This window comes from Onthophagus taurus, chromosome 2 (assembly GCF_036711975.1).
Source record: "Onthophagus taurus isolate NC chromosome 2, IU_Otau_3.0, whole genome shotgun sequence".
NCBI classification, from domain to species: Eukaryota; Metazoa; Arthropoda; class Insecta; order Coleoptera; family Scarabaeidae; genus Onthophagus; species Onthophagus taurus.
This window is the reverse complement of record NC_091967.1, coordinates 2,817,969-2,841,157: the sequence shown is the minus strand read 5'-3', so window position 1 is coordinate 2,841,157 and position 23,189 is coordinate 2,817,969. Positions and strand designations below refer to the sequence as shown.

The following is a 23,189-nucleotide window of genomic DNA, read 5'->3' as shown; positions in this document are numbered from 1 at the left end:
CATTGATTTTGCTTGATATTTGTTTACCCTGTACCAAATTTCAACGCTCTACCATAAAAGGTATTGAAAATATTTAGAAAAATGTGTTAAAATTTCTGAACTTTGATGGCCCATATCTTGGCCATTTGAAGACTTTTATAATAATTTTTTATCACGAATCGTCATCATTTTTGCTCTAGTATATGAGGTTAATTTTATGCCCCGAGTCACCGAAACACCCTGTATTTTGCTAAAAATTGAAACAAAATCTTGGATTTTTCTGCAACCTAAATTCCTTAAAGAGAACGTTGTTGCATTTAGCAACAAATAGTGCACGGTACATCAAGAATGTAAACATGATGGAAGCAATAAAGAAGAAAATGTTGTGAGATAAGACATACGGAATCAATCTTTGAAAGGATAGTCAATAAAAGATAATTACTTAGATAAGTACATACCTAATTGCAATCAATAAATAACTTACTACAAATACTTAAAGTATTTTAAAATAATATTACCGTATTTATTATTATCGACTAATTTTTCGAAAAAACCAATCTTGGATCGAACCGTAGAAACATCTGTTACATTTGACGATAACATGGTCAAATATCAAACAAAGTAAAACCGAGATCGTTCGTGGTCGAGGCGCTAGGTATTACCAAGATTGAGTAAATACAGTATAATGCTCTGATGCGGAAGATACCGGACACCTGTATACTGCATAAGGTTATCCAACTCCATATGAACGCTGTTCTTATGAACGTATCCCCCCGCAAAGGCCTTGCTGTGACGTCATTGGAAGAATTGTTTATTTAAGAATTATTTATACAGTGTATTTCACTTAAGAAGCAATAAAATTAAAAAAATATTTAAAATATAAAGCGAAATATTAACGGTTATAATTTTATTATTGTTAGGTTATCCAACTTGACTCGGTTACCATGGTGATTAAGATCCAAATATTGCAGGTGCTTGTCAAAATTGAAATTGAATTTAAGTTCTTTTAAGGAAAAAGTGTTATTTAATTGTTTTAAAAGGCTGTATTTAACTCAAAATTGGTTTATTTACGGTATTATAAACAAGGTAAGTGGATTAAATCAAAAAAAGATATTTTTAATTTATTTCTCTTAATTAGAATCGATTTAAATTAACTACAATTAACGAATTTGTTATGAATGCGAAATAATCGTAAAGAATTCGAATTGTTTTAAAATTAATAAAAATTAGGATAGAATTGATAAAAAAATCGGAATAAAATTTTATTATTTTAAGGTTATCCAACTTGACGCGGTTACCATGGTGATTAAGATCCAAATATTGCAGGTGCTTGTCAAAATTGAAATTGAATTTAAGTTCTTTTAAGGAAAAAGTCTTATTTAATTGTTTTAAAAGGCTGTATTTAACTCAAAATTGGTTTATCTACGGTATTATAAACAAGGTAAGTGGATTAAATCAAAAGAAGATATTTTTAATTTATTTCTCTTAATTAGAATCGATTTAAATTAACTACAATTAACGAATTTGTTATGAATGCGAAATAATCGTAAAGAATTCGAATTGTTTTAAAACTAATAAAAATTAGGATAGAATTGATAAAAAAATCGGAATAAAATTTTATTATTTTAAGGTTATCCAACTTGACGCGGTTACCATGGTGATTAAGATCCAAATATTGCAGGTGCTTGTCAAAATTGAAATTAAGTTCTTTTAAGGAAAAAGTCGTATTTAATTGTTTTAAAAGGTTGTATTTAACTCAAAATTGGTTTATCTACGGTATTATAAACAAGGTAAGTGGATTAAATCAAAAAAAGATATTTTTAATTTATTTCTCTTAATTAGAATCGATTTAAATTAACTACAATTAACGAATTTGTTATGAATGCGAAATAATCGTAAAGAATTCGAATTGTTTTAAAATTAATAAAAATTAGGATAGAATTGATAAAAAAATCGGAATAAAATTTTATTATTTTAAGGTTATCCAACTTGACGCGGTTACCATGGTGATTAAGATCCAAATATGGCAGTTGCTTGTCAAAATTGACGTTGAATTTAAGTTCTTTTAAGGAAAAAGTCTTATTTAATTGTTTTAAAAGGCTGTATTTAACTCAAAATTGGTTTATCTACGGTATTATAAACAAGGTAAGTGGATTAAATCAAAAGAAGATATTTTTAATTTATTTCTCTTAATTAGAATCGATTTAAATTAACTACAATTAACGAATTTGTTATGAATGCGAAATAATCGTAAAGAATTCGAATTGTTTTAAAACTAATAAAAATTAGGATAGAATTGATAAAAAAATCGGAATAAAATTTTATTATTTTAAGGTTATCCAACTTGACGCGGTTACCATGGTGATTAAGATCCAAATATTGCAGGTGCTTGTCAAAATTGAAATTAAGTTCTTTTAAGGAAAAAGTCGTATTTAATTGTTTTAAAAGGTTGTATTTAACTCAAAATTGGTTTATCTACGGTATTATAAACAAGGTAAGTGGATTAAATCAAAAAAAGATATTTTTAATTTATTTCTCTTAATTAGAATCGATTTAAATTAACTACAATTAACGAATTTGTTATGAATGCGAAATAATCGTAAAGAATTCGAATTGTTTTAAAATTAATAAAAATTAGGATAGAATTGATAAAAAAATCGGAATAAAATTTTATTATTTTAAGGTTATCCAACTTGACGCGGTTACCATGGTGATTAAGATCCAAATATGGCAGTTGCTTGTCAAAATTGACGTTGAATTTAAGTTCTTTTAAGGAAAAAGTCTTATTTAATTGTTTTAAAAGGCTGTATTTAACTCAAAATTGGTTTATCTACGGTATTATAAACAAGGTAAGTGGATTAAATCAAAAGAAGATATTTTTAATTTATTTCTCTTAATTAGAATCGATTTAAATTAACTACAATTAACGAATTTGTTATGAATGCGAAATAATCGTAAAGAATTCGAATTGTTTTAAAACTAATAAAAATTAGGATAGAATTGATAAAAAAATCGGAATAAAATTTTATTATTTTAAGGTTATCCAACTTGACGCGGTTACCATGGTGATTAAGATCCAAATATTGCAGGTGCTTGTCAAAATTGAAATTAAGTTCTTTTAAGGAAAAAGTCGTATTTAATTGTTTTAAAAGGTTGTATTTAACTCAAAATTGGTTTATCTACGGTATTATAAACAAGGTAAGTGGATTAAATCAAAAAAAGATATTTTTAATTTATTTCTCTTAATTAGAATCGATTTAAATTAACTACAATTAACGAATTTGTTATGAATGCGAAATAATCGTAAAGAATTCGAATTGTTTTAAAATTAATAAAAATTAGGATAGAATTGATAAAAAAATCGGAATAAAATTTTATTATTTTAAGGTTATCCAACTTGACGCGGTTACCATGGTGATTAAGATCCAAATATGGCAGTTGCTTGTCAAAATTGACGTTGAATTTAAGTTCTTTTTAATGAAAAACGCATAATTAATTGGATTTAAAGGTTGTATTTAATTCAAAATGGGTAAATGGATGAAATTATAAGCAAGGTAAGTGGATTAAATCAAAAAAAAAAAATTTTTAGATCAATTAAAATGTACAAGAATTTAGGGTTAAATAACAATTAAAACTAGAACACTAGACCTAGAACTAAAAAGTTTTAGTTTTAATTTTATTATATTCGTAATCTTCATAAAATAACAGTCAGGAATGTAAACATGATGGAAGCAATAAAGAAGAAAATGTTGTGAGATAAGACATACGGAATCAATCTTTGAAAGGATAGTCAATATAAGATAATTACTTAGATAAGTACATACCTAATTGCAATCAATAAATAACTTACTACAAATACTTAAAGTATTTTAAAATAATATTACCGTATTTATTATTATCGACTAATTTTTCGAAAAAACCAATCTTGGATTGAACCGTAGAAACATCTGTTACATTTGACGATAACATGGTCGAGATAGAAATTCACCCGAACGAAGAAGATGCGGAAACACCACTCACTGACCGGAAAATGAAAAGCCACGATCGTAGGAAGGGTTGTGGGATCGTAATCATCGATTTTCTTTGATACCCAAAGGGGCTTCGCAAGATATGACGTCGCATGTTCGACGTGGACGTGGTAAGTTAAGGCGCCTGGCAGGTGCATTAGCGGATTACCGCGGTTCGTTAGTTCAAGGTGAGTGGCACCGGGACAAGTTTGCAGGGTGTAGGTCAGCCTTGTCCGTTGGTTCCGTGATCAAGAAGCACTTCCACGAAAATCCGGATTGGATGGTTCTTAATGGGATTAGGTTATTATAATATATAGGTTAGGTTAGTGCAGTAAAATTCAAAGTGGGTTTGCTATGTGCCGAGAATTGCATAGTTGATTAGTTTTGTTGTGGAAAGGAGAACGCGGAAATTAACTTGGGAAGTTGACAAATAAAACGTTAAAACAATTGTTAACCTAAATAATTAAGTGTAATTAAATGTTATTTAGAAATACTTTATAAGATAACAAAAAAAGATATTCTGAGAAAACAATCAACAATAAAATTGATATAATCGATGTAATTAAACGAATTAAATTGTAATAATAAAAAATTTTATGTGTTAATTTTACCTGTTTCTTGATTTCCAAACTTGTTCTTCAACTCGTCTATGGTACACCTGGCAATGTTGTTATCCTTCGTCAGGTCCTGCAAAAGAAACAAAAGGGAAATTAAGTATCCGGTCTATTTTCCGGTCGCTTGCGTTTTCGCCGTGTGGAAAGACGAGCAATTTTTTCTTGTTTACTGAAACGAGACCCTAATTAGCCCACTTATCTTGGCGTGCCTTGAAAAAATCAAACACGAAGCGTTAAAAATAGTTCTGTAGGGTGATAAAAAACTTTCTCGAACTGTGTCAGTGGTATTTCCGCGTACGCCTATTGTGTAACGATCCGTTAGATACGTGGAAATAGTACACGTTTCAATTGTGCAAAAGTTTATATTACCATTAGTTAGGATTCTGTATATATTAAAAACGTTTTACAACCACAATTTCAGAATCAATTGATACACATGTTGGTTCAATTAAAACAGCACCTTCTTGAAGAAGAATTAATAGTTATACTGAACAAAAAATGCCCCACCACAAAGTTAAAAATTAAAGAAGTGGATTGGTTACTAAAGTTAATCGAACATGTTGAGGAAAGTTAGCTTCTAAAATAAGAGAAATTGAAAATGTTTAGTATTTAGATTTCTATAAGACACATGACAATCAGGATAATAAAAGACTTTAGTACAACCTTAAAGGAAACTCACAAAGTCAACAACTAACGAGAGAAAGTAAATGAATAACTTGATTTCCTGGTGCAAATCTTAAAATCCAGTTTAAGAATAGAAAAAATTAAAAATCATTTATAATCACTGTAGTAGTTAGCTTATTTACAAATACAGGAATTTATCTCATCTATTTTATCATTAGGTGACGCCTGATAATATTGTTATAGATTACAAATAATTTTCTACAAATAACACCGAATTTAAGTGGTTTCGAAGAGCGAATTGAGTTTGGCTGAGTTTTAAATTTTCCAATCAACAAAACTTAGATAACGTTGCGCGTAACAGGTGTTTAACAGGGGAATAGCACTTAAGACTTTCTCGTTCCTGTCTACCACGTTACATCTTCACACTAAAATTACATACATATTGCGCAAACGACGGAATTGCACTTTCAGCGAGAGTGAACATGTATTTTTTATACGAGGAAAGTGCCGTCTTATCTATATTTACTTTGACGCGCCAACGGTTTTATCGGAAACGCATATTTCAATTTTCAATTTTAATGATGAACATCTGGATCGCAATGTTACAATGGAGATTTGTAAAAATCCTCGGCTTAAATATTTTCTATCCAACAAGAACAAAAACCGAGATCGTTCGTGGTCGAGGCGCAAGGTATTACCAAGATTGAGTAAATACAGTATAATGCTCTGATGCGGAAGATACCGGACACCTGTATACTGTATAAGGTTGTCCAACTCCATATGAACGCTGTTTTTATGAACGTATCCCCCGCAAAGGCCTTGCTGTGACGTCATTGGAAGAATTGACATTTCTATGTTTTTATTTATACAGTGTATTTCACTTAAGAAGCGATAAAATTAAAAATATATTAAAATATAAAGCGAAATATTAACGGTTATAATTTTATTATTGTTAGGTTATCCAACTTGACTCGGTTACCATGGTGATTAAGATCCAAATATTGCAGGTGCTTGTCAAAATTGAAATTGAATTTATGTTCTTTTAAGGAAAAAGACTTATTTAATTGTTTTAAAAGGCTGTATTTAACTCAAAATTGGTCTATCTAGGGTATTATAAACAAGGTAAGTGGATTAAATCAAAAAAAGATATTTTTAATTTATTTCTCTTAATTAGAATCGATTTAAATTAACTACAATTAACGAATTTGTTATGAATGCGAAATAATCGTAAAGAATTCGAATTGTTTTAAAATTAATAAAAATTAGGATAGAATTGATAAAAAAATCGGAATAAAATTTTATTATTTTAAGGTTATCCAACTTGACTCGGTTACCATGGTGATTAAGATCCAAATATTGCAGGTGCTTGTCAAAATTGAAATTGAATTTAAGTTCTTTTAAGGAAAAAGTGTTATTTAATTGTTTTAAAAGGCTATATTTAAATCAAAATTGGTTTATCTACGGTATTATAAACAAGGTAAGTGGATTAAATCAAAAAAAGATATTTTTAATTTATTTCTCTTAATTAGAATCGATTTAAATTAACTACAATTAACGAATTTGTTATGAATGCGAAATAATCGTAAAGACTTCGAATTGTTTTAAAATTAATAAAAATTAGGGTAGAATTGATAAAAAAATCGGAATAAAATTTTATTATTTTAAGGTTATCCAACTTGACGCGGTTACCATGGTGATTAAGATCCAAATATTGCAGGTGCTTGTCAAAATTGAAATTGAATTTAAGTTCTTTTAAGGAAAAAGTCTTATTTAATTGTTTTAAAAGGCTGTATTTAACTCAAAATTGGTTTATCTAGGGTATTATAAACAAGGTAAGTGGATTAAATCAAAAAAAGATATTTTTAATTTATTTCTCTTAATTAGAATCGATTTAAATTAACTACAATTAACGAATTTGTTATGAATGCGAAATAATCGTAAAGAATTCGAAATGTTTTAAAATTAATAAAAATTAGGATAGAATTGATAAAAAATCGGAATAAAATTTTATTATTTTAAGGTTATCCAACTTGACGCGGTTACCATGGTGATTAAGATCCAAATATGGCAGTTGCTTGTCAAAATGGACGTTGAATTTAAGTTTTTTTTAATGAAAAACGCATAATTAATTGGATTTAAAGGTTGTATTTAATTCGAAATGGGTAAATGGATGAAATTATACGCAAGGTAAGTGGATTAAATCAAAAAAAAAAATTTTTAGATCAATTAAAATGTACAAGAATTTAGGGTTAAATAACAATTAAAACTAGAACACTAGACCTAGAACTAAAAAGTTTTAGTTTTAATTTTATTATATTCGTAACCTTCATAAAATAACCTTTAAAATGAGTCCAAACTCGATACAATCACTTCCGGTTTGAAACGTCAACGTCAATTTTGACATATTTGTCATCTTCATTAAAAAACCTAGAAACTTTCTAGTTCGAGGTCTAGTGTTAGTTCTAGTTTTAATTGTTACTAAGCGTTAAATTGTTGTCTATTTTTACTGAAATAGAACTAGCATTAGACCTAGAACTAGAATTATTCGGCTTTAGCCGCACGTCTCTAAAAACGGAATTATAAGAAAAATGAAATTAAGACGAATCGAATGACGTGAAGATCTTCATCGTGACATCAACGTATCCGATAAAATGCGGAAATCTGCTAACCATAAGCTTTCACCAGATGTAACTTTGCACCGAAATCTCGGTCAATATTTAATAAACGCTTCTCATTCCAGGCTCATCTCCGAAGCGCGTTTGCTAAAATTGAACCCGGAATTAGGTTACCGCAGCAGTTTTGCATCCAGGCGTGAAACTGCAGTCACGGATGATGTCGTGTCCCAAGATGATGTTAGAAATAACGGTAGATACAAAAAAAAATCAATTTTGAAGTCATTTTTGAATTAAAAATAATTCACTTTGTAAATGTAACAAGAAGTTTTAAAAAATCAAGTCATATAGCTCCACCAGTCACATGGAAGAAGTGACGACAGATGGCCAGTACTAATAAGCAATAAAAGTACAATGGCCCCTTCCATACACACACATAATAATGACGTGTTGCGCATACAGAGAGCCGCGTGCATAGCGTAAGAGGAATAATTAATCTGATCCAATTAAATGGGGTACGAGATATGCCATCCCATATGAATGTGAATTTACCAGTGGTCAACAGCGGTTGCAAGATAGATCTTGATACATTAGTGACCCTCTGAAGTCCATTTAATGAAGGGCAGTTAAATAATAAAGTCTATCTCAAAAAGTCAGGCCGCTTTCAATTTGTTTAAATTGGTTTGAACATCATTTGCATCTGTGTGGTTGAGAATGATAAAAGAGCTCATCTGCGAAGTAGATATATTCTCTATTACGGTGCGTTGGAGTCAATTCATTTCTTTGATCCATAATTAAAGATTATAGATATCTTATATAAAAACCAAAAAAATAAAAATTCCTTATGGTCACGGACCATTAATAAAAGAAAGGGAAAGGTTATTAAGTTTAAGAGATTGTGGCCCGATTAAAATTAATCTACATTCTACATTAACTAATATTCCACATAATGATCAAATTTCCCCATTATTATGCTACATAATTAGTTTTTACGTAAACTTATAATGAATATAACGTAATAACACCTCCTCAATATCTTTGAAAAGCAAATTATCCAATTATTCCAAAGGTAACTTCTAAAGTATACGAGGATTCGAATGATTTGGTGTGGAAAGATAATTTCTCATTCTTTGCTTTCTATTATAACACTTTCTATAAAATCCGTGATTCGAAAAATAATGTTTACTTTAATTGATATCTTCTAATTCGGACGGAATCAAAAATGTATTGAGAACGGGAAGAATTTTACGACGTTTACTCGAGGTAATTTTCATTTTTACGATGAGAAATCGTACTCGGTCGGCGACGTTCATCGATGACGTGAATCAACTTTCATTATAACGATTAAATTCTTTGTTAAAATAAAACATGTTTGCTCGGTACTTTTAAAAATATCTCACCTCAAAATATCTTAGGCCTGGCCAAAGTCAATAAACGTAACTGTTTTGATTACTTTAGATATAACGAACAAACAAACACGATATAAAGTAAATACAAAAAAAATAATACAACATTAAGAAATGTTACGAATCAAAATTAACATACAATACAAGGATCGTAAATAAGATTGATTCGACGTCATTCTTCATTATCATTTAATGTAAAATATTTTGCGAACTGCACCTACGTTTTCATGTCCAACTTTATCGCCTACAAATCTAAAGAATGTTGCCTCACAACTACTAAAGACTTTGAGCATTGTTTAGGCGTCGTTATTGTACCTCTATCAGTCGTTAATCTTCGTGTAATAAATTTATTACTGTTGTAAATCGTATCGACAAAGAGATAGATCAAACGACAAGATACGTATGTGGGCTATACAAGTAGGTTATGGATTACGATGTGGGTGCTTTGTAAGTCAGGAATGTTATAAAAGGAATAACATAATTATTAAGTTTGAATCGTAGTTCATACTTATTTTTAGATATATTAGACATCGTATAGTGTTGCGATAAAAAAAATTAAAAATTGTTCATATGAAATCATTTAAAACATGATTATAAACTTCCCACGAGAATAATACAACTTACATAATAACCTAGCACAAAAAGATTACAACATCTAAAACAATAAGATTAATTAAAAATATGAATTGATGAGCTTCCTAATAACCATCTTACATCACATAATTTTTAAAACACTTCTCAATAAACTTCACTTTAATATTTAAAGCGAAACGTTATGAAACACAGGATAAAGAATGTATGGTCACAGATAAAAAAAAAAGTGAAATGGAAAAAACGAACCAAAAAAGCACAAAACAAAAACTGTTTATTCAAATTGTAAAACAAAAACTGAAACATCGACACCGTGATAACTGTTTGGAGGAGAACTCACCGAACGAGATTTCAGATTGGTAGTTGGGTTTGAGCACGTGCACTGTTCACTGAACTTTCGCGATATTGTGGCACCCTCCGCCACGGACGAACGTTGAGTGTGGACCGCATCAATGAACGCTCCGGGAAAATGTAGAAGCGAATTCTCAGTCGGCGCTAAAACGGAGTGGAAATGCGCCATACATAGTTGCGCCGTCGTATAAAAACAATTACTCCATTTATTGTTATTTATAATTTTAAATTGTTTTAAGTAACATATTAACGAATTAATAATTCTTGAATCATTCAATACGTTTATTAAATACTAATTCAGCATCTTAAATTATAATCTACGAATAAATATGTAATAATTTATTATGATTTATCACAAATGAACAACTTTATTACTACGTCTTATTGTTTATTTTTATTGTTGTTATTATCATTTGCTTTCTGCATTCCATTTGTTATTGTCGCCTTATTTTTCTTGAAACTAGATTTCTCTCTATTCACTTCAAACTGTGTGCCATGGGAATGCTCTGGGGTTTCTTCCTAATTATTATTTTATTTTACTTTGTCTGGATTGAATTCTACACGGTGCGTTACCAACCCATTATCATACAGTTGCTCGTCTGCATAAAATCTTGGCAAAATATCACAACACTGATCCAGGCCACCTATGCAAATAAGACGGTAAATACACTGAGGATGCCAAAGAATCGTTGGAGCTCCTATTGAATACACACTTTCCTTCCTCAAAAGTCTGCCCCCACGCAGATGCCGACCTTGAAGTAATGAATATAATCCGTCCATCAGGTAGGATGGAGTCCTAACTAAAAACGGATTTAAGATACAAGGGTATGCTGATGACCTGGTAATCACAATCCGAGGTAAATATGATTCAATCATAACTCAGCTAATGCAGAAAGCCCTACTATTCACCAGTACTTGGTGCAGAAGCAATGGGCTCAGCATCAATCCCAATAAAATCGAAATAGTCCCTTTCACTCGAAGAAGGAAGCTACAAATAAAAGCACCCTCCATTGAAAGCAGAACTATTAACCTCAAAACAGAAACTAAATACCTAGGGGTAATACTTGATAGTAAACTAAACTGGAACTTACACTTAGACAAGGTGAGGAAAAGGCCATCATGGCAAACCAGATCTGCCGCAGGCTCCTAGGAAGGAACTGGGGTCTCAAACCACGAATGGCTCATTGGGCCTACGTAGCAATAATCAGACCCATGGTCGCCTACGCCTCATTGGTTTGGTGGCCAAAAACAAAACATAAGACAGCTCAACAACAGCTGGCACAAATCCAGCGGTTAGCATGTCTTAACATAACGGGTGCAATGAGATCCTGTCCGACGGCTGCTTTGGAAGCCCTACTTGGTCTCACACCGCTCCACATATATATACAAAAGGAGGCAGCCTTAAGTGCCTTATCACTGAAAACAGTTTCTTCACTCAAGTTGATGCAGGGTAATCTCAGAGGACACCTCGAGATCCTCAAAGACCCATGTCTAAATCACCTGATTGAAATTAAAACGGACCTTATACCGACGGAATACAATTTCAACCAACCGTATAAGGTCATATTTAGTAGCAGGGATGATTGGGCGAAAGGAGGGCCTCAACTAAAAAGAGGAGCCCTAGCCTGGTACACCGATGCTTCAAAGACAGTAAGATCTGGAGTAGGCATGTGCATCAGTGGACCAAATAGCCACATCAAATTGCCCCTCAGCTCGGACTTAACAATTTTCCAAGCAGAAGTTCTTGCTATAAACTTCTGCACCGCTTTGAACCTACAGAAGGGACAAAAAGGTGCATCCATAAACATTTTCACAGACAGTCGGGCCGCCTTAAAGGCAATTCAGGCCTACACGTGTGGCTCCGCACTGATCAGAGAGTACACCAACAACCTGAGAGAACTCGCTAGGGGCAATGATGTTACCTTATGGTGGGTTCCAGGTCACAGCAACATTGAGGGCAATGAGAAGGCCGACAAGCTGGCCAAAGAGGCAGCAAACACGCCCTTCATTGGACCCCAACCTGGATGTGGACTACAAAAAAGCCACCTAAAACAAATAATCAACAACTGGGAGGCTTCAAAGATAGCCTTACGCTGGAAAGAACTTCCAGGTCACAGACAAGCGAAGAGTATGATAACTCCGTCGCAAAACAAAACCAAAGAGGTTTTATGCCTCAGCAAAGGGGATCTAAGAACGCTCTCAGGCTACCTAACCGGCCATGTGCCCCTAAAATACCACCTCTTCCACATTGGACAAGCTGAGGATCAAACTTGTCGACTATGCAACGACGAGTCAGAAACTGCTGAACATATACTGTGCAATTGCGTCGCCAGAGGACGTCTAAGGCACAACGTCTTCGGTAAAACTCCCCTGTTACCTACCGACATAAAGGTTCAAGACCTTAGGACAATACTAAGGTTCATTAAGGACCTACATTTGCCCTAAACCTTTGGAGGGCTAAAGTTACAATAGATCTTATAGGTCGCGGTAACGAGAGGGGCCGCCCTCCTCAGCCCGGCAGCAATAATAATAATAATAATAAGGTAGGATGGAGCATAGCTGGAAACATTTTTACACCCACCAGATAAGGTGGGCACCAAATAGCCACATTAAACTGCCCCTCAGCTTGGACATAACAATTTTCCAAGCAGAAATTCTTGCTATAAACTTCTGCACCGCTTTTTCATAAACATTTTCACAGACAGGCAATTCCTATGATCGGTCAAAAACGCACCATGACGTTACGGACACACTGTATTTGCTTTATCTGCTAATGACGGAGAGATCCGTTTTAGAACTCTTTTTCCAATATCACCTGGACAAGTATAGTCTTTAAGTTTGCCCGGGGATTGAAGACTTCTCCATTTGTATCACTCGTCTTACTGTACGGTCAAAGTTCGCAACTTCCGTGACATTCCGTCTTATCTCTACATTACATAGATTACATATCACGTAGGCGGATCAACGAACCTTGCACCGCGACCCTAAGGATCTATTGTACCCCGATGGATAACGTTATCAAATTTCACCGTGCAATCCAATATTCTTAACTAATTTGCTCCAATGCTGATACGATTAGCAGCAGGGCAGTGGCATAAAACATGCCGTCTCCGCTTCCTCTGCACATAGTCGGCATTCAACATCGTCGCCTACACCCAACAAGTTGAGGTGTGTTTTTAATCGGCAGTGCCCATTAAAGGCATCCATTAGAACTTTAATGCTGCTACGAGCAAATCCTAAAATATTTCCGGGTATGACAGTGGCGATGTTAATAAACACCTTAGCATGTCTCATTCCAGGAGAACTGGTCCGCAGTAGGCGAACTCTCTCCAGCCCACAATCCAATCCTATGTTTGGCCATCGCAAATGATACACCAACTGCTGGTTCTGGCTCCACAAATTCTTTAGCGCTGCCCTCTCGTGCTAGCTCATCTGCCGCTTCATTGCCAGCAACCCCAGAGTGACCTGGACCCAGATCAGAGAAACTGCTGTCACAGTCTTATCTCTAAATAGTTTCTATTCTTTAGTAGTTTATCCTACGCTTTATATCTTTTATGTTATTAAGCTGTTGTTCGTCCTCATCCTTCTTATAATTTTTTTAAAATTTTCTTCTTATAATTTTTTCTTTTAAATTTAGAAAGCAGTTTTATGTATGTCAAATTTCTGATAAGTATTCAAATGATAATTTCTCAATAATTGCTACATTAATTTTTACGATGCAGAAAACATCATTTACTATATAATCATCGCAAGCACGATCACACGAAATCCGACCGTTTCCGCAGAAAAAGCTGCCATAAAATTTAAATATGCACATCTACCTACTTAAATATTTATAGGAAAATTTACGTTTATAATTTAGCCAATTTTTGCAACATCAACTGCAAACCTATTAATCAGGTCATTTTGAAACGTTTTAATTCTTTTAAAACTAGAATTTAGAACATAAGATGCTCCACATTCGTATCGTATAGGTAAAGATATCAGAATGGTGAAAAGCAACTACTTAAAGAAAACCAACCATCGCATCAATGAGACTATTCATGTTTAGTCTATTTTCTAAGTTTTCACCATCGCGGAATTTTCTAACTTGTAATTGTAGAGCAGCCGTAAATATGAAAAGCTGTACCACAATTGCCGTTAAATATGTAAAGTGCGTGAAATTGGCAATTGTGGAAGAAAGCGGATAAATTTACTAACACATTTTATTAAAAAAAAAAAAGCAATAATATATTAACAGATAAACAATTTATTATATAGTCACTCCTATTGTCTATCAACAATTGCACATTTCATCGTTTAAATATCAACGCCTTTTTCATTGTGTGCAAATTTCCGGATTGATCTCGTATACCACGTGCACAAAGTACTTGAGAATACTTGAAGTAAAGAAAGGACGATGTCGGGAGAATTATCCTACTCTACTCCTTCGCACAACATTCTCGTTGCCTTTTCATGACCATTCCGGAGTCCGAGTTTTGTTTATCGCCTATTGTCAGGTTGCAATACCACCAATTAAAAGACCATTACGACCTAACCGAACCGACGCGTGCTCTGTAAAAGCTAAATCATTGTCGTCACGGTATGGAGCATCGTATGGCGTGTTTGCTTGGGCTTTTTCCATTTTGCTTTATTGCATGTGTCGCAACAATGAGATAACGGTTGTGTTGGGTTGCGTACTTATTATACGCGGCCTGGTATGCCGAGAATAAAAAGGAAATGAAACGCAGGATGTAGATGTAGTTATTTGATATTACTGCTACATCTATTAGGTACATGTTGATGAAAACTGTTGATTAGCAATAATTGCGTAAAAGTGACTTACAATTAGTATAGGTGTGGATTAGCCTTTTGGATTTCATCACGATAATATCTTTCAAATTCCGTACTAACTTGTTAAAGAAATTAAAGAAATTGCTGTTTATACGACATATGCTATTAATTTCTTGATTTACGATAAAATTAAAAAAATCCAATGAGCTAGTTTTAGCAGTGAACGTGTTTTCTGTGCTCACTTTCGATGCTGTTGAAATGGAGTGTAAAGATCTGATGCAAATTAAACGACCCTCGATGGATTACGGAGTAATGCGGTAGTTATTGGGAAAGTGTTGACTTGGGAGCTAAATATAGACTATAAGACCCGATTATACATGTGACGCTTAAATTGAACTTCATATTGCAAAATAAGTTGATTTTTTTTTGTTTATATCACGAGATTTGTGTTATCATTAAAAAATAATAATTTAGTATGTATTACCATAAATGGTGTGTGCGATAATTCTTCTAATCATAAAATTATCGCCCAAAACAAAGCGCGAACACAGATAACGTTAACTGACGTTTATTATAATTTATTATTAAGGTGATGAATTGGCATTTTCTTAATCACACCTGCAAGGGACACGAAGAAGTGCGGATATTCGTGCTCATCTCTTATGGTCACTTCTGTAATTAATATCGTATCTTTATGTATCGATTCGAACACTTTATGAACCTAAAGTCGTTATTAGCAGGATGTAGACGTTGCGTCATGAATGCAACATTTTTTTCTTGTCATAATTAACGTCAAGGCATTGCATGAAGGCATAGGATGTTTTCTTGACAGATGGGTTCAATCTTTTTTATCGCTGAACCGACAATAAGACAGATTAATAAGGCGACTTCACGCACTGTTCAACGTAAATACAGATGTTCCCAAACCTCTTTGTGTATGTACACTGGGAAGAAAAGTGTAAACTTTCCACAAACAATACAAAGCGATTTAATGGTATTAGTTTGTGTATTCTCTGTATACATCGTAAAATTGTTCTGGGAAATGCATCACATACATATTGTTACAGTACTGAACTATAAATGTTTAAATTCCTTCTTGAGACGTTTATGTATTGACCATGTCTTATTGATAGATGTGTTTGTGACTGTTTTCATCACGTTTGCGTGAAACACATTCCACGCATTCCTTGTATACCGCAAATGGAATAGAAAATGCGCGCGTATTAACGTGTGCATTTTGATGATGAAGATAAGCGCATGGCTAACAACAGTTAGGTTCTTTGCGGCTCCTTAACGACTTAAATAACTGCAGCGTGGCCTCCTCCATAAGTTATCCTTTGCACCATTCAAACCTAAAGTCCACAGGCATATCGTTAACCCCGTTAGTGCAACGTGAACTCGGATTGAAATTACTAAGATGTATCGATAAACCGTAGAAATCCATGACCGAGATACGACAAGGAAAAATTTATTCCTGGTATTTGGTAATATCATAGGATTATGCGAAATTTTTTTAGCCTACCATTTCGTAATTATTATTGCTAGATTCAAGAGAGCTAATCAACTAAGAAGAAAGCGTTAAGCGCGGTTATTGAGGTTTCTTGGGCAAGTGTTAATTGGCTATTAATCAGTGTTTAGGCTTTTGTTGAGAAATAACTTTGTTATTGCGTATTAATAATTCAATTAAACACTATTGATCCTGTTTATAAACTGCATCCAACCGCTAGATGCTGCGCAAGATCATCGCTCCAGAGGGTCAGTTATTCAAGGTCGGCACGTGGCATTGTTTTGTCCAGGGCGTGACAAGTCCACAACGACGGAATGGCACACCTTCTATAAAAATATCCTCAACCAGCTCTTCCGCCACGCGGAAATGTTAGCGGAAAGTTTGCTTACTAAATGTCGCAGGTCGCTCTAAATACGGAGCGCTCGGTAAACTTCCCCGTTGGGACGTGACTAAGGGCCAAACATAATGGGTTTATCGTGTCAACTAAATACTACATAGAATTACTTCGAGTGGCGCTTACATTGTAGAAACTTGTTGCCTTCAAGCATTTTGAATAAGGAATTTAAAAGAAACTTAAAGAAACTTATTAAAAAATAGGTTTAATAAATAATGGATAAGAGATCTCAGAGAAAATCAAACGTAACATATTAAAAGACCCAATACAGATGAGCAAAAAGAGTGTATCTAAAGTGCTAATCACAAATATCGATCAAAACTTACAATTAATTCTAAGCTATAGTAGACGCCACGAGAGCTGGCAGTAAATCATCGTTTTCCGCTCTTACAAATGCCATACGTAGTTACAAACCGCTAGCGAGTAATGTGTGTTAGAAAGAGATAGCATTAGTTTAATATGTCTGCTGTACAATTCAAATGGTCGCGTCGAAAAAGTACGTCTGTTCTTCTAAGGGATGTAACTCTATAACTATAACCTCAAATCGAAACGTCTTGTGAATTTGTTGACGTTTTCACAAGCCGAAAACGAAATAAATTAATAATTAATGAATAAATTATGAACTGTTTAAATAAAACTTACTTAACCCTATGTGTCCCAAGAAGTCAAACATTTTGAAACTTTGTGACAGAATTAAAACGCTATCAAAATGCACTCAGTAAAGGGCTTTGGAATAAAATTTTACCAAAATATGCAATCCCCCTATTTTCGCATAGTCTAAGTGTCAAAAAAGATGCTAATTCAAAAATTCCTGGAAAGCGTGTTTATTGAAATTAAGAAATAAAACTTATTTTAAATTGAAGCTTAAAGCTTTCTGTTTAAATCGATGTATAACAATCGATGGGTTAAATTAGAAAAATATTGAGAAAAAGAGTATTGAGTTAAAACTAACATTTTCGTATAACCTAAAAGTGTCAAAAAAGATGCTAATTTAAAAATTCCTGGAAGCCGTATTTATTGAAATTAAGGAATGAGACTTGTTCTAAATTAAAGCTCAAAGCTTTCTCTTTAAAATGATGTATAATAATTGTTGGGTTGGATTGGAAAAATATTGACAGAAAACATGTTGAAACAAAACTTACATTTTCGAATAACCTAAAAGTGTCAAAAAAGATGCTAATTTAAAAATTCCTGGAAGCCGTATTTATTGATATTAAGGACTGAGACTTATTCTATATTAAAGCTCAAAGGTTTCTCTTTAAAATGATGTATAATAATTGTTGGGTTGGATTGGAAAAATATTTAAAAAAAACATGTTGAAACAAAACTAACATTTTCGTATAATCTAAAAGTGTCAAAAAAGATGCTAATTTAAAAATTCCTGGAAGCCGTATTTATTGATATTAAGGAATGAGACTTATTCTATATTAAAGCTCAAAGCTTTCTCTTTAAAATGATGTATAATAATTGTTGGGTTGGATTGGAAAAATATAGAGAAAAAAAATGTTGAAACAAAACTTACATTTTCGAATAACCTAAAAGTGCCAAAAAAGATGCTAATTTAAAAATTCCTGGAAGCCGTATTTATTGAAATTAAGGAATGAAACTTATTTTAAATTAAAGCTCAAAGCTTTCTCTTTAAAATGATGTATAATAATTGTTGGGTTGGCTTGGAAAAATATTAAGAAAAAAAAATGTTGAAATAACACTTACATTTAAAAGAGTCAAAAAAGATGCTAATTTAAAAATTCTTGGAAGCCATGTTTATTGAAATTAAGAAATAAGACTTATTTTAAATTAAAGCTCAATGTTTTCTTTTTAAAATGATCTGTAATAATACACCTAATAACCATTTATCAAAGAAATACCTTTTTGAACAACCAAATTCAACAGCACCACTTTTCACTAAACTTCTAACCTCACATCTGGATGAATAAGTTTAAAGTGTACCTAAAAATCCTACAGTGCGGATTGCGACGTTTTTTATACAGATTCTTTCTTGTATACACTTGTATAGTAGAAAGTACCGACAGCTCTAAATGCGCCAAATAGATAACTACAGTTTAAAGCCTTGCGACCTGTAAATAACCTTTTAAAATATTTGATAAATAATTACATATATTTTATTATAAATTAATATTAACGATTTTTCGCTGCTTAACCTTTCCTAAATTTGACAATGTTTGACATATAACCTCCATTACTAACCTAACATACATTTAAATGTATGTGGTGAAGTAATCTAAGTCGTACGTCCATATCTTGATTCATACCATTTTTAAGCGATCTGTCACTGCCAGCTCTCGTGGTTTCTACTATAATTAAACAAGCAAGCAAGATTGATTAAAATTGTTCAAAATTAAAAGAACTTTAAATTGAACTGGAAGTTGAACTTTACCAACTTTACGAGAAAGTACTGAGGACAACACTCCCGATTTCTTTTTAATGTTTCATGCTTCATGAATTACAACAGACCCATGAGTAAGTAATGGGCAATTATTTATTAAGTGAACTATATAAATACTATAAGATATGAATTGTATCCTTAATAATTGTATTATTATACTTATTATATAACAAAGGACACAGTATTACTTAATTTAGTTTATCTTATGAAACGTTGGGGGTTTTATGGAATAATCCATTTCCTTTTGTAACCAATACTTTCTACGCCCACAATATATATGCAATCAATTCCCACTTTACGTATTTGATATGGCTAAGTAAATTGAGTGTATTTTTGTATTAGTATTAGCTTTATAAAACAACCCAATAAGTATAATGATTAATGTTTATAATGCATATACAGGGTGTATCTGAATGACAGCCCAAACTTCAGGAGGTGATTCTTTAGGCAATTTTAAGGGTACTTTGATATATAAACCATGGGCGACTTGGGCTCCCCTAAGGAGCTACACCCCTCCAAAAATGGCGGAAAATTTTGGTTTAATTTTTTTTTCTCAAAAACCATAAACGCTAGGACAACGAAATTTGGGGAATATGTTTAACTGGTAGTAGGGCACGTTTTCACCCTATTTGTACTTTCAACCTATCCTTCTAAACTACTAAACGTAACCACCCCCTTTACATTTTTGCTAAAATTTTTTTATGCAGAGGGTAAATACATTTTAAAAAAAATTGCATAGGTAGATGAAAGTATCCTAAAACTTTTTTGTCTCTCTAAAATTTTTCCAAAAACGACTAATTTTTGAGAAAAAAAATAATAAAGCAAACACTACCCGTTAAACAACGGGGTTATCGATCAAAAGTTGGAATGAATTTTTAAATAAAAAAATCGTAGTAGGCTTTGCAATCTTTGTCAGAAATATTTTTGACGTTTAAATGTCAGTGGTTTTCTTACTATTATTATTATTTTTCAAATTAATTTATGAATAAAGTTCTACCGCATTTATGCTCGTTCACTCGACGTTTCAAAATTTTAAATAAAACAATAATAATAGTAAGAAAACCACTGACATTTAAACGTCAAAAATATTTCTGACAAAGATTGCTAAGCCTGCTAAGATTTTTTCTTTAAAAATTCATTCCAACTTTCGATTAACAACGCTACAGCTTAACAGTTAGTGTTTGCTTAATTAATTTTTTTCTCAGAAACTATTAACTTTTCGAAGAACATCAGAGAGGCAAAAAAGTTTTAGAATATTTTCGTCTATCTAAATAAAATATTTCCAATGTATTTATCATCGTCATAAAAAAGATCTAGACAAAAATTGAACGGGGGTGGTTATGTTTAGTAACTTAGAAGAGAAGATTGAAAGTACAAATAGGCTCGAAACATGCCCTATTATAAGTTAAACATATTTCCCAAATTTAATTTTCTTGGTGTTAATGGTTTTCGGGAAAAAAAAATAAACCAAAATTTTTCGCCATTTTTGAAGGGGTGTAGCTCCGCAGGGGAGTCGAAATCGCTGATAGTTTATATGAGAAAGTACCCTTAAAATTGCCTAAAGAATCACCCCCTGAAGTTTGGGCACGTCATTCAGATACACCCTGTATATGCGTAAAGTTAAAAGAAAGGATATAACGGACTACGATTACACAGAAATAATTAAAGTTTAACATTGTTAAATAAATTAACAATGTTGTAACGGTTTTTAAATAATTTTAAATTACAAATGAACTTTAAAATACGACCATTTTCGATCATCAACCTTGTTTTAAAATGAACTGCACAAACACAACAAGTAGTGGTATTTTAAAATAGAACTCACCTGGAGAGATTTAAAATCGTCCTACGCTGGTTTACACTGGATAACCGCTATCTATTTACTGTAAACTCGTATAACAGAAACCTTTGGACTTGCTAACACGTAGTTTGTGATAAAAATCAGAAACCCGGCCTTTCCAACGAATGCAACAGTTTAATCCCGAATCGATCGATTTCCCCAAACACCACTGCACGAACTCGCGCGCTCCTCGCTACGAAGAAAGTGACAGCTGTTGTGAATGCCGCAAACGCTACAACCTGATACCGACCAAGACCACTACCACTTGCTGAAGAAGCAAGATGAAGCGGGGTTCTCGTATGAATATACGAAGCCGCACACCTTCTTCCAGACGGCAACGGACTGAGTGCTCGTTTTCGGTCGAGTTTTGGTGGTGTTGCGAGAGACAGGTGTAAAATTTGTAGGTAGTCTGAGAAATGGTTGGGTTTCTTTTGTTGATCATGACCTGGTAAATAAGGGAATGTAGTCAAAAGTATTTACTACGAAATTTGGGAGTGGATGAAATAACGTTCTTTGTATCTTGAGAAATTCTCCAAGTTAAAATATTTTTCCATAAAATTTTAATGTTTGGCGAAACTTGCTATTAAAAAATTATAATAGCCCCATAAAGTATTTTCCATTAAAATGAATAAATAATAAAAAAAAATTCACCGAATAGACAAGAAACTAATTTATGATAGAAAGTTGAACAGACTATAGAAGGGAGAATAACACCTTAAAATAGCACTCATAAACTATGGGAAAAGTCGAATATGTCCCGTGAAGAATTGATGAGCATTTACGGGCTCTTAAAGTGCTGTAACTCATGGATTCTGCGATGATGGTATTCTTGTAGCCAAGCACGTAAATCAAAGGGGACATAAAACGTCGAAGGAATATCAAAAAAATTACAATACGGTTCTGGCGAGTAACCGCCGGTTTCAACGATCCAACCAGACGCACGTTTAGTTTCTTTCTGAGGCGGATCAGTATTTTTATGCGAACCAACGTCTGCTATACCACGCCACCGCCAACAACCCGGTTACCTGTGCAGGATAACTTAGGACGACCTACACAACCGGATTCGCGTCGCTTCTAGCTATGTGATATATTGGAAATACGTGACAAGCGATTTTGCTTGCTTGAAACTCTTATAACGTTCATAATATACTCTAAAAATAATACACACCATATTGGGTAAATTATGAAATAATATTAAGTGATCTCTAAATGAATTTCAAATGGATAACTTTTAGACATCTATGGCTGCGTCATTTTTAACTCAAACCATCCATCACAGATGTAACGTTCGATGGATAACACCTGCCTTTCACGGGACCTGCTCGTCTCCGCGTGCAGATGCCATCGGGCAAAAGAAGCTGCGGTCCTGAGACGCTTGCCTGTTTCTCACCAGCTGCCGTGGCAGACATGCAATGCCATTGTTTCATGATACAGACACGCATGCTTTTTCTGCGAAGAGTCAATCTCGGAGACGTCTGTCATACTTTTTAGATTAAATAACTCTTCAATCGATTATTTATAAAGGAATGCATAGGTGGTCTAAGAATAAGTTATTACGACAAATTATTTAAAAAATTGTTTCTAGAATTACAGGAGTTAAAGAACACAAATTTGAAATGTCATCCAGGTAAAATGCATATTCTTGTCTTCTGCGTTAATTGTATTTATTACCTTGCACGGCACACATCGCCGTCGCGACCATTGGTTTATTGCTGTTGACCTTAGATGCGCGCATCTTAGCCGTGCGCAGATCATCAACCTCAACCGGAGGTTATTAAGTCGCGACTGCAATTCAACACGCTTTCACCGTGACATTGCGCTTGCTACAACTACGTAACTCGGCAAACAGAATCAAACCGACCGATCATCATCGGAAAGGTGAGCCTGAAACCGCGTATTGTCGGGCGCCTACACTTTCCCTTCTCGACGGTTCGATGACCGTCCGTCTTCTTTCAGTACTTCGGCTTAAACGCTAAGACAATAGGTGGTGATTAGAGACGTTACATCGCGTATGTTAGCGATGGTTTTGTTGTATTGTATAAGGTGTATTGGAGACGAAAGTGAAATTGGATTAAAGTAAAACG

At 33.3% G+C, this 23,189-nt stretch overlaps 1 protein-coding gene and 2 long non-coding RNA genes across 8 annotated transcripts in view; 2 read left to right on the top strand and 1 right to left on the bottom strand.

Annotated features, from left to right (window-relative positions):
• The window catches only part of LOC111415137 (protein FAM107B), a 43,413-nt gene that overhangs the window by 4,004 nt on the left and 16,220 nt on the right, over nucleotides 1-23,189 (bottom strand). For 4 of the 6 annotated variants that reach the window (XM_023046675.2, XM_071193885.1, XM_023046674.2 and 1 more), the window contains one exon: nucleotides 4,598-4,673. In XM_023046675.2, coding sequence (XP_022902443.1) covers nucleotides 4,598-4,673 — 76 coding nt within the window. Of the gene's footprint in view, nucleotides 1-4,597; nucleotides 4,674-10,173; nucleotides 10,376-23,189 lie in introns of those variants that run through there. The other 2 variants (XM_023046678.2, XM_071193884.1) reach the window with 1 other exon arrangement.
• LOC139428894 (uncharacterized) lies at nucleotides 1,056-4,576 on the top strand. The gene is made up of 8 exons (XR_011639557.1): nucleotides 1,056-1,420; nucleotides 1,610-1,769; nucleotides 1,959-2,124; nucleotides 2,314-2,473; nucleotides 2,663-2,828; nucleotides 3,018-3,177; nucleotides 3,367-4,117; nucleotides 4,169-4,576. It is a non-coding gene; the product is annotated as an uncharacterized lncRNA (long non-coding RNA).
• LOC139428896 (uncharacterized) lies at nucleotides 6,669-7,406 on the top strand. Its single transcript, XR_011639561.1, has 3 exons — nucleotides 6,669-6,701; nucleotides 6,891-7,056; nucleotides 7,245-7,406. It is a non-coding gene; the product is annotated as an uncharacterized lncRNA (long non-coding RNA).